Source organism: Salmo trutta, chromosome 32, assembly GCF_901001165.1.
Source record: "Salmo trutta chromosome 32, fSalTru1.1, whole genome shotgun sequence".
In the NCBI taxonomy this organism is placed as follows: Eukaryota; Metazoa; Chordata; class Actinopteri; order Salmoniformes; family Salmonidae; genus Salmo; species Salmo trutta.
Genome location: NC_042988.1, coordinates 16,293,776 through 16,305,842, shown reverse-complemented (window position 1 = coordinate 16,305,842; position 12,067 = coordinate 16,293,776). Strand labels below are relative to the sequence as shown.

Sequence of the window (12,067 nt, the reverse complement as noted above, 5' to 3'; positions counted from 1 at the left end):
AGAACAATAACCAAAACCCTGGACTAATAAATCAAATACCCCTCTCTACATGGACACATACACACAACCACCATGAACCACATAAAACAAATACCCCCTGCCACGTCCTGACCAAACTAAACACTAACAAATAACACCTTTACAGGTCAGAACGTGGCAGTGGGCAAACGTACAAAATCAGCAGGGGATCAAATACTTTTTTCCCTCACTATATATATATATATATATATATATACACACGTTTTGCATGTTATTTAAACAAACATTTGTTAGTAAAGTTTATAATTGTAAATTGGGTGGTTCGAGACCTGAATGCTGATTGGCTCCCGAGTGGCGCAGCAGTCGAAGGCACTGCATCTTATTAGTGCTAGAGGCGTCAATACAGAGACCCTGGTTCAAATCCAGGTTGTATCACAACCGGCCATGATTGGGTGTCCCATAGGGCGGCGCACAATTGTCCCAGCGTCGTCAGGGTTTGGCTGGTGTAGGGTGTCATTGTAAATAAGAATTTGTTCTTAACTGACTTGCCTAGTTAACTTTAAAAATATACAGTTGAAGTTGGAAGTTTACATACACCTTAGCCAAATATATTTAAACTCCGGTTTTCAGAATTCCTGACATTTAATCCTAGTAAAAATTCCCTGTCTTAGGTCAGTTAGGATCACCACTTTATTTTAAGAATGTGAAATGCCAGAAAAATAGTAGCGAGAATGATTTATTTCAGCTTTTATTTCTTTCATCACATTCCCAGCGGTTGAGAAGTTTAGATACCCTCAAATAGTATTCGGTAGCATTGCCTTTAAATTGTTTAACTTGGGTCGAACGTTTCGGGTAGCCTTCCACAAGCATCCCACAATAAGTTGGGTGAATTTTGCCCCATTCCTCCTGACAGAGCTGGTGTAACTGAGTCAGGTTTGTAGGCCTCCTTGCTCACACACGCTTTTTCAGTTCTGCCCACAAAGTTTCAATAGGATTGAGGTCAGGGCTTTGTGATGGCCACTCCAATACCTTGACTTTGTTGTCCTTAAGCCATTTTGCCACAACTTTGGAAGTATGCTTGGGGTCATTGTCCATTTGGAAGACCCATTTGCGACCAAGCTTTAACTTCCTGACTGATGTCTTGAGATGTTGCTTCACTATATCCACATAATGTTCCTTCCTCATGATGCCATCTATTTTGTGAAGTGCACCAGTCCCTCCTGCAGCAAAGCACCCCCACAACATGATGCTGCCACCCCCGTACTTCACGGTTGGAATGGTGTTCTTCGGCTTGCAAGCCTCCCCCTTTTTCCTCCAAACATAATGATGGTCATTATGGCCAAACAGTTATATTTTTGTTTCATCAGACCAGAGGACACTTCTCCAAAAAGTATGATCTTTGTCCCCATTTGCAGTTGCAAACTGTAGTCTGGCTTTTATATGGCGGTTTTGGAGCAGTGGCTTCTTCCTTGCTGAGCGGCCTTTCAGGTTATGTCAATATAGGACTCATTTTACTGTGGATATAGATACTTTTGTACCCGTTTCCTCCAGCATCTTCACAAGATCCTTTGCTGTTGTTCTGGGATTGATTTGCACTTTTCGCACCAAAGTACGTTCATCTCTAGGAGACAGAACGCGTCTCCTCCTGAGCGATGTGACGGCTGCGTGGTCCCATGGTGCTTATACTTGCGTACTATTGTTTGTACAGATGAACATGGTACCTTCAAGCGTTTGGAAATTTCTCCCAAGGGTGAACCAGACTTGTGGAGGTCTACGATTGTTTTTCTGAGGTCTTGGCTGATTTCTTTTAATTTTCTCATGATGTCGAGCAAAGAGGCACTGAGTTTGAAGGTAGGCCTTGAAATACATCCACAGGTACACCTCCAATTGACTCAAATTATGTCAATTAGCCTATCAGAAGCTTCTAAAGTCATGACATAATTTCCAGGAATTTTCTAAGCTGTTTAAAGGCACAGTTAACTTAGTGGATGTAAACTTCTGACCCACTGGAATTGTGATACAGTGAATTATAAGTGAAATAATCTGTCTGTAAACAATTGTTGGAAAAATGACTTGTGTCATGCACAAAGTAGATGTCCTAACCAACTTGCCAAAACTATAGTTTGTGAACAAGAAATTGGTGGAGTGGTTGAAAAATGAGTTTTAATAACTCCAACCTAAGTATATGTAAACTTCCGACTTCCACTGTACAGTCGTCGCCAAAAGTTTTGAGAACGACACAAATATTAATTTCCACAAAGTTTGCTGCTTCAGTGTCTTTAGATATTTTTGTCAGATGTTACTATGGAATACTGAAGTATAATTACAAGCATTTCATAAGTGTCAAAGGCTTTTATTGACAATTACATGAAGTTGATGCAAAGAGTCAATATTTGCAGTGTTGACCCTTCTTTTTCAAGACCTCTGCAATCCGCCCTGGCATGCTGTCAATTAACTTCTGGGCCACATCCTGACTGATGGCAGCCCATTCTTGCATAATCAATGCTTGGAGTTTGTCAGAATTTGTGGGTTTTTGTTTGTCCACCCACCTCTTGAGGATTGACCACAAGTTCTCAATGGGATTAAGGTCTGGGGAGTTTCCTGGCCATGGACCCAATATATCGATGTTTTGTTCCCCGAGCCACTTAGTTATCACTTTTGCCTTTGTGCAATGTGCTCCATCATGCTGGAAAAGGCATTGTTTGTCACCAAACTGTTCCTGGATGGTTGGGAGAGGTTGCTCTCAGAGGATGTGCTGGTACCATTCTTTATTCATGGCTGTGTTCTTAGGCAAAATTGTGAGTGAGCCCACTCCCTTGGCTGAGAAGCAACCCCACACATGAATTGTCTCAGGATGCTTTACTGTTGGCATGACACAGGACTGATGGTAGCGCTCACCTTGTCTTCTCCGGACAAGCATTTTTCCGGATGCCCCAAACAATCAGAAAGGGGATTCATCAGAGAAAATGACTTTACCCTCAGCTGTCCAATCCCTGTACCTTTTGCAGAATATCAGTCTGTCCCTGATGTTGTTCCTGGAGAGAAGTGGCTTCTTTGCTGCCCTTCTTGACACCAGGCCATCCTCCAAAAGTCTTTGCCTCACTGTGCGTGCAGATGCACTCACACCTGCCTGCTGCCATTCCTGTGCAAGCTCTGTACTGGTGGTGCCCCAATCCCGCAGCTGAATCAACTTTAGGAGACAGTCCTGGCGTTTTCGGGACTTTCTTGGGCACCCTGAAGCCTTCTTCACAACAATTGAACCACCCTCCTTGAAGTTCTTGATAATCTGATAAATGGTTGATTTAGGTGCAATCTTACTGGAGGCAATATCCTTGCCTGTGTCAAATGGTAGGTTACAGTAGCCTAGAATGGCATAGAAATTAACAGCCTACTTGATTGCCAACATATGCAAATGTGGCCTATCATTCTCCACATTTATTGTCAGTTTCATAGTGGACTTTTTCTCTATAAGTTCCATTTTAAATGTCCACTCTAGAGCGCTGTGCGAGTGGACATTTGAAACGGAATTTATGGGGGAAAAGTCCACTATGAAACTGACATTAAATGTGGAGAATGATAGGCCACATTTGCATATGTTGGCCATCAAGTAGGCTATTAATTTCTATGCCATTCTAGGCTACTCTAGAACTGAGTATGAGTAAAACCCTTCGCTTGATACGGTTATCCATAAGAAAAGTCGACATTTGAATGCAGTTTACTTTAATCCACCTCTGGGCGAATTTATCTAAAGAGCTCTAGAACACATAAAGTCATTTTCCAATGCTTTGTCGCCATTATATCAGTTCTAATGCATTAATATGTTTTATGGAAAACATATTAAATAGCCTACCTACAACTGGTAAAAAGTTGTCACGATGTGCACGCATGCTGCACTGTCTCATTGACTCAAACGTATTCGTGTACCATGATCTGTACCCAAACGTATTCGTGTATCATGATCTGTACAAATAAATACCAATCCACAATTGTAAATCACCAATCCACAAATGTAAATCACTTTCCACAAATGAAAATCACTATCCACAAATGAAATTCATTATCCACAAACAAAAACCTTTTGATTTGTATTTGTAAATCAATATATTGCGTTAGAATTGTGACAGATATGGCAAACCTGCAACGCCATATTTGGAAACGCTAAGGTCACCTGACTTTTGGCAGGGATTTGACAACAAGAAAAAGTCTAAAAGTTCTCACATGTAGAAAGCGATTTGTAGTACCCCTAGAAAGCGATGGTTGTTACAGTATTATAATTTCTGCAGCCTTGTAAGGCAGGCATCAACATGGCCGAATGAGAGGCTGCCAAGCGATTTATAGAAATCGTTTCCTACGGGTACAAACCTTTTTTCTAATAATACAAATCGCTTTTTGGGGGGTCATTGTCCTGTTGAAAAACGAATGATAGTCCCATTAAGCGCAAACCAGATGGGATGGAGTATCGCTGCAGAATGCTGTGGTAGCCATGCTGGTTAAGTGTGCCTTGAATTCTAAATAAATCACAGACAGTGTCACCAGCAATGCACCCCACACCATCACATCTCCTCAGTAGTGGTTTCTTGGCAGTAATTCGACCATGAAGACCTGATTCACACTGTCTCTGAATAGTTGATGTTGAGATGTGTCTGTTACTTGAACTCTGAAGCATTTATTTTGGCTGCAATTTCTGAGGCTGATAACTCTAAGGAACTTATCCTCTGCAGCAGAGGTAACTCTGGGTCTTCCTTCCTGTGGCAGCCCTCATGAGAGCCATTTTCATCATAGCGCTTGATGGTTTTTGCGACTGCAGTTGAAGAAAGTTTAAAAGTTCGTGACAGTTTCCGGATTGACTGACCTTCATGTATTAAAGTAATGACGGACTGTTATTTATTTTTTCTTATTTGAGCTGTTCTTGCCATAATATGGACTTGGTCTTTTACCAAATAGGGCTCTCTTCTATATACCACCTCTATTTTACGGTCAATTTGCAATCTACAAATTATTTGTAATTATGTTCTGGCCCCCCGACCTAGCTCTAAAGAAAAAACTGGCCCGCGGCTGAATTTAGTTGATAATCCCTGTTTACGGGCATGTGTAGGAGTGTGTAGGAGGGAGATTCCTTGGTGTAAGATGTGGGCAGAATGGGGCGTTAGACAAAGGAATTTGTAGCATTGGGGAAATTAGTGGTATGTGTTAATTGTAGGGGTGCCCATGAGGCGGGGGTTCAGAAATGTCCGGTGCAAGAGAGGCAGGTTGAGGTTTCCAGGGTTAGAGTAGTTGTTATATGCTGAGTTAGGGAAGGAATTAGAGGAAGATGGGTCAAGAGGGAGGGATCCTGAGAGGAGTGGTGTGAGTAGTAGATCTGTACCACTACAGAGATATAGGCCAACAAGTGATATATGTTTCAGTAAGATTTGATTTTTAGCAATTATAGCAATGGTTATCAACTGAACTGCAGGGATGTAATGTAAATCACAGAAAATTGAGGTTGTGGTGGCAGCTGCAGAGAGGTTTTTTTGTTGTGCAAGACTTGACGTCAGAAGAGTTAAAGTGTGTTAAGTGGTGGTGTCTCATCCTTTCAGGCTGTTGGCCAGAGGTAGGACTAAATATATTTAAAAAGTGGAGCAGGGTGGTGGTTAATTTTTATATTGTTTATTATTATTATATAATTTTTTGTGAAGTATAGGTTTAGATGGTAGGGTATTTGTTGATTAAAAACAAATTCAAGCAAAGTATAAGGTAGTTATACTCCAGTCTAGTAACGTTAGGTGGCGGTAATTCAACATTAATTGGTTACCAACCGCCGTTAAACCTCATCGAATAAGATTTTGTGCCTTATCGTTTAAGTTGCATTAAGTAGCCTCCGTACCCGTTGGTGGCGCTCTAGCTATCCTATTTGGTAAGCTTTTCAGTTTGTGTCGTTCGTGTATCTCTCCTTGTTCTCTGGCCGCTGCGCGCACAGACAGAATGCCGTCGATTGAATACGACGAGTGAGTTCTTCAATACAAATATGATGATTATCGTATATATCATGTGTTTGAATTCTCAAATACTGTGTGTTAATCCTTCTTTCTAGTTCCAAGCCCAGTTGGGCCGATCAGGTTGAAGAGGAGGGAGACGAAGGTAAGAAGCTGGCTAACATTAGCTTGCTAGCATTGACATTAACTTGCTAGCTAAACCAGGCGATTTCCACGTGTATTTTTTTCTTCGTTATAGTCGTTAGTTTCTCTGTCACACTTTGTAGTCAGTAAGACCATTTTTGTGATTTGTAAGGGAGAAGGCTAGTTGGCTAGGTGGTAAGTAACCTTGGTAGCTAACTAACGTTAGTCTGTCAGGAAAACAAAGTCTACTCGTCATGCTGTAGTGTGCTTGCCTTAGTGGATTGTTAGCTGCCTATCACCAACTAACAGACAGTATCGATATTATTGTTAACTATCAGGACCTCATTTGTGTGTTGTCATCCCCACCATCAGGTACCCTACCCCCTCCAAAAGAAACCGTCAAAGGAAATATCAAAACCATCACGGAATACAAGATCGATGAGGATGGAAAGAAGCTCAAGGTACTTTTTGTTTTAATGCTCATCCAAATAGGAGAGTGGATTTCTTGATTCCTTCCCACAAAGTCTACAGCCTCTGATGTCTGATTCAGATGTAACTAACCAATAAATGAACATTTGTCATTTGTGTTATAGATTATTCGCACCTTCAAGATTGAGACTAGGAAGGCCTCCAAAGCTGTTGCCAGGAGAAAGGTCAGTGTTTTCTTTGGGAATTTAGCACAATCTTAACCTTTGTTGCGCAACACCTCAGTATTGAGTTTGATAGGATTGTACGTTAACCCTTTACACTCGTACCTGTATATGGATGGGAAATGGCAGATTTGGAGGCAATGGCTGTATAATTACATGCTATGCATGACGTCAGAGCTCAGGTCTCCTCACACCTTTGTATGGGTTTTGACTGACCGCTGTTCTGAACTTGAGCACTGCGTGTGACAAGAAGTTGCTGCCATCCATCCCGCTAATTGGGTAACTTTAGAATTGTTTTGTCTGAGTGAGGGAAATGCCGTAAATTACGAGGCTCTATGTGTTTTGTGAAAGCTGAGACTTTACGGATTATAGTAAATACCACTGATGTCATACAAGCAAGCCGAACACGCGTTACTCCAAATGGGCACTTCACATTTCCATATCCTAAGACTCATGTCATATACACTGTCAACATCTATGATCACTATGCATGATATACAGTTACAAGATGACATGGTGTTATACCCCCTCATACTGAACAGGAATCTAATTTTATTTATCACATGCGCCAAATACAACAGCTGTAGACCTTACAATGAAATGCTTACTTACAAGCCCTTAACCAACAATGCAGTTTTAAGAAAAAAAGAAATATAACAAATAATTAAGGAGCAACAATAAAATAACAGTAGCGATGCTATATACAGGGGGTTCTGGTACAGAGTTCATGTACAGGGGCACCGGTTAGTAGAGGTAATATGTACATGTAGGTAAAGTGACTATGCATGGATAATAAACAGAGTAGCAGCAGTGTAAAAATGGGGGGTGGGGTAGGGATAATGCAAATAGTCCAGGTAGCCATTTGATTAACTGTTCAAGAGTCTTATGGCTTTGGGGGTAGAAGCATTTTTGATCTAGACTTGGCGCTCCGGTACCGCTTGCCGTGCGGTAGCAGAGAGAACAGTCTATGACTAGGGTGGCTGGAGTCTTTGACAATTTTAGGGCCTTCCTCTGATACGCCCATAAAATTGCCAAGGACTCCAACCACCCATATCATAGACTGTTCTCTCTGCTACCGCACGGCAAGTGGTACCGGAGCGCCAAGTCTAGGTCAAAAAGGCTTCTTAACAGCTTTACCTGAGTTTGTTTGTTGGGTATTGTGATGATTTGTCGCTGAATACGCATCTGAATGCACTCAAGACACAAATTACGATTGGCTTCTCTGAATTGCCTTGTGAAAGCTTAACATTAAGATCATATTTTATAATTTAGCTAGTCATGTTGGCAATAGAACAAGCTTTCAAATGATGCCCACCTGACCCAGATTGTGATTTATAATGGACCGTTTTTGTATTGCATAAACACCAACAGTAATTGGGTAAAGGCAGGGATGCAGGGCGGTGTTCCAAACAAAGTAACTACAAGTGTGCTTCCTCTAGTTCCTCAACGGCACAGCTAGGAGAGCTCAAAAAAGCACCTTATAGTTGAAGAATCTTCTTTGAGTCATAAAAGTGCATTAAAATTGCTTAGGAACTGTTCACACTTTGGAGGTGTGGCCACTTGAAAACACCAGTTAGACCTCACTCAAACCCTCTGCATTTTTTTTGTTCTTTGTTGCACCTACCCCAAATTATCCACACACATTCTTTGTTACTGAATCTATCCAGAATATTTTCAGATTTCGTTATCAACAAATGCGTCAAAAAGAACAGTACATTTAAAATGCACATAAAATCAACAGTGTAATGTTTGGATTCAGTCGTGTGTCAGGTGAACATGTTGTCACCTTTAGTCTGATAACACTTTGGAGATTATGGGGATGATCTTTGTTGCTGCCATGCTCATGCATATCCGTATTCACATCTTCATTTAGCCCTATCCATATAGGCCAATTCCCACGAGTGTAAGGGGTTAAAAAATGTAAGGTATTTTGATTTGACTTAACATTGCTTTTCTCTCCCTGCCAATCAGAACTGGAAGAAGTTTGGCAACTCAGAGTATGACCCACCAGGTCCCAATGTTGCTGATACCACAGTCAGTGATGATGTCTTTATGGTGTTCATCTCTAGCAAAGAGGTGAGGAGCCACTGAGAGAAGCTGATCTAGTATTGTTCTCTTTGAGCCATCAGAGATCTCCTCTTCAGTCGAAACAATCCACCAGTTAATTTGTTTTTATATGATCCTAGTTCATTGTCACCTTTTAGTTCTGGTATAAATCAGTGATGATATGTAATTACCTGAATCCTTCTCTCAGGACCTGAATGCCCAAGATGTGGAAGAGGACCCCATGAACAAGCTGAAGGGACAGAAGATAGTGTCCTGTCGAATCTGTAAAGGAGACCATTGGACCACCCGCTGCCCCTACAAGGACACTCTGGGCCCCATGCAGAAGGAGCTGGCCGAGCAGCTGGGCCTGTCCACTGGAGACCCGACGAAGACTGCAGGAGGTATTGTCATAATTGCCCATAGCTTAGAAGTTATATTGTGCTGTAAATGTACAGTCATGATTGTGGTTATGATTTTGTTAAATTGACACCACTGATGGATATTTTTTTAAACTTTGTTTCAGACGAGCCTGAGCCTGCCGCACCAGCTGCAGGGAGCAAAACAGGAAAGTATGTGCCCCCCAGCCTGAGGGACGGCAGCACACGTAGAGGAGAGTCCATGCAACCCAATCGCCGTGGTGCATGTACGTATGATTCAACTCTTCCACTCTGTTTTCTAGAACAAGGAGCATACTAGTCTATGAAGTCATCAGACCGTAACACCGTAGTCTCGTTTGAGAAGTGTCTGGACAACACTCATGGTCCTGGTTCAGCATGGAACAGTCCAATCAGAGTTTAAGCAGAGAGATTTAAAACATTTCTCCTCTTGATTTCATTTGGGGAATTCCAACAAAGCCAGTCATTTTGGTAAGATGCCTAAATGGCTGGGGGTGGGATAACACAAACCCAGAGCTAAACTGTGTCTATCCTTCCACAGCTGATGACAACGCCACCATCCGTGTGACCAACCTGTCTGAGGACACCCGTGAGACGGATCTGCAGGAGCTCTTCAGGCCATTCGGCTCAATTTCTAGGATCTACCTGGCCAAGGACAAAAACACAGGCCAATCCAAGGTGAGAGCAGCAGAAGTTCAAATGGTTACTAGTTTAGAAGTAGTGTATACATAACCATTAACTTGCTTGTGCAGGGTAAAAAATGAGTAATTAAATTGCTGGAGCATTTACAGGTCTTTCAGAAGTTCAACTGGTTGGTTTGTTTATTCTGAAATTGTTTGTCTTCTAATGGCCTCTTTGGTTGTCCTTCAGGGCTTTGCCTTCATCAGTTTCCACCGCAGGGAGGATGCAGCCAGAGCCATCGCAGGAGTGTCAGGATTTGGATACGATCATCTTATCCTCAATGTGGAATGGGCCAAGTGAGTATTTGACTTGTGATGAGCGATTCATGTCAGATGGAGCACTCATCAGGAACTACACTGCTCAAAAAAATAAAGGGAACACTTAAACAACACATCCTAGATCTGAATGAAAGAAATAATCTTATTAAATACTTTTTTCTTTACATAGTTGAATGTGCTGACAACAAAATCACACAAAAATAATCAATGGAAATCCAATGTATCAACCCATGGAGGTCTGGATTTGGAATCACACTCAAAATTAAAGTGGAAAACCACACTACAGGCTGATCCAACTTTGATGTAATGTCCTTAAAACAAGTCAAAATGAGGCCCAGTAGTGTGTGTGGCCTCCACGTGCCTGTATGACCTCCCTACAACGCCTGGGCATGCTCCTGATGAGGTGGCATCCGCCAACTCCTGGACAGTCTGTGGTGCAACGTGGCGTTGGTGGATGGAGCGAGACATGATGTCCCAGATGTGCTCAATTGGATTCAGGTCTGGGGAACGGGCAGGCCAGTCCATAGCATCAATGCCTTCCTCTTGTAGGAACTGCTGACACACTCCAGCCACATGAGGTCTAGTATTGTCTTGCATTAGGAGGAACCCAGGGCCAACCGCACCAGCATATGGTCTCACAAGGGGTCTGAGGATCTCATCTCGGTACCTAATGGCAGTCAGGCTACCTCTGGTGAGCACATGGAGGGCTGTGAGGGCCCCCCAAAGAAATGCCACCCCACACCATGACTGACCCACCGCCAAACCGGTCATGCTGGAGGATGTTGCAGGCAGCAGAACGTTCTCCACGGCGTTTCCAGACTCTGTCACGTCTGTCACGTGCTCAGTGTGAACCTGCTTTCATCTGTGAAGAGCACAGGGCGCCAGTGGCGAATTTGCCAATCTTGGTGTTGTCTGGCAAATGCCAAACGTCATGCACGGTGTTGGGCTGTAAGCACAACCCCCACCTGTGGACGTCGGGCCCTCGTACCACCCTCATGGAGTCTGTTTCTGACCGTTTGAGCAGACACATGCACATTTGTGGCCTGCTGGAGGTCATTTTGCAGGGCTTTGGCAGTGCTCCTCCTTGCACGGAGGTAGCGGTCCTGCTGCTGGGTTGTTGCCCTCCTACGTCCTCCTCCACGTCTCCTGGTAGCGCCTCCATGCTCTGGACACTACGCTGACAGACACAGCAAACCTTATTGCCACAGCTCGCATTGATGTGCCATCCTGGATGAGCTGCACTACCTGAGCCACTTGTGTGGGTTGTAAACTCCGTCTCATGCTAGAGTGAAAGCACCGCCAGCTTTCAAAAGTGACCAAAACATCAGCCAGGAAGCATAGGAACTGAGAAGTGGTCTGTGGTCTCCACCTGCAGAACCACTCCTTTATTGGGGGTGTCTTGCTATTTGCCTATAATTTACACCTGTTGTCTACAACAGCATGTGAAATCTGTCAGTGTTGCTTCCTAAGTGGACAGTTTGATTTCACAGAAGTATGATTGACTTGGAGTTACATTGTGTTTGTGTTCCCTTTTGAGCAGTGTATAATAGATTCCATATGCATTGAAAGCCTAATCAGTGGCTGTTTAGAATCTAGACCATTTACTGATTTTATTCAACCATCTTTTCTCCCCTCCCAGACCATCAAACAACTGAGATGGCGATATCTCAGGAGGAATGCCAGATTTCATTCATGTAGTGAAATGTGGCTCTGAATAAAGACTTCATTCCCTGACTACGTATCACTTGTTTGTAGGTGAATTACTCATGACTTCAATTTGGGGGGTGGGAGCTGAGGGTCATGGCAGATCAGGCTAGAGGTAATTGCTGCCTTCATAACATTGTAAATATGAGCGTTGGGGCGTACATCATTGACTAGAATGTTAAATCTTGGTATTCAACCAAGCGTTACTGATTTTTGCTGCCGTTTTAAAAATCTGA

General features: G+C 42.8%; 1 protein-coding gene across 1 annotated transcript; it reads left to right on the top strand.

Annotated features, from left to right (window-relative positions):
• Positions 1–5,864: 5,864 nt before the first annotated feature.
• On the top strand, positions 5,865–11,868 carry LOC115171245 (eukaryotic translation initiation factor 3 subunit G). The gene is made up of 10 exons (XM_029727872.1): positions 5,865–5,966; positions 6,053–6,099; positions 6,450–6,538; positions 6,671–6,730; positions 8,699–8,803; positions 8,982–9,174; positions 9,297–9,416; positions 9,710–9,846; positions 10,039–10,145; positions 11,767–11,868. The coding sequence occupies exons 1-10, from the start codon at positions 5,944–5,946 to the stop codon at positions 11,780–11,782; spliced, it is 897 nt and encodes a 298-aa protein (XP_029583732.1). The 5' UTR covers positions 5,865–5,943; the 3' UTR covers positions 11,783–11,868.
• Positions 11,869–12,067: the final 199 nt, after the last annotated feature.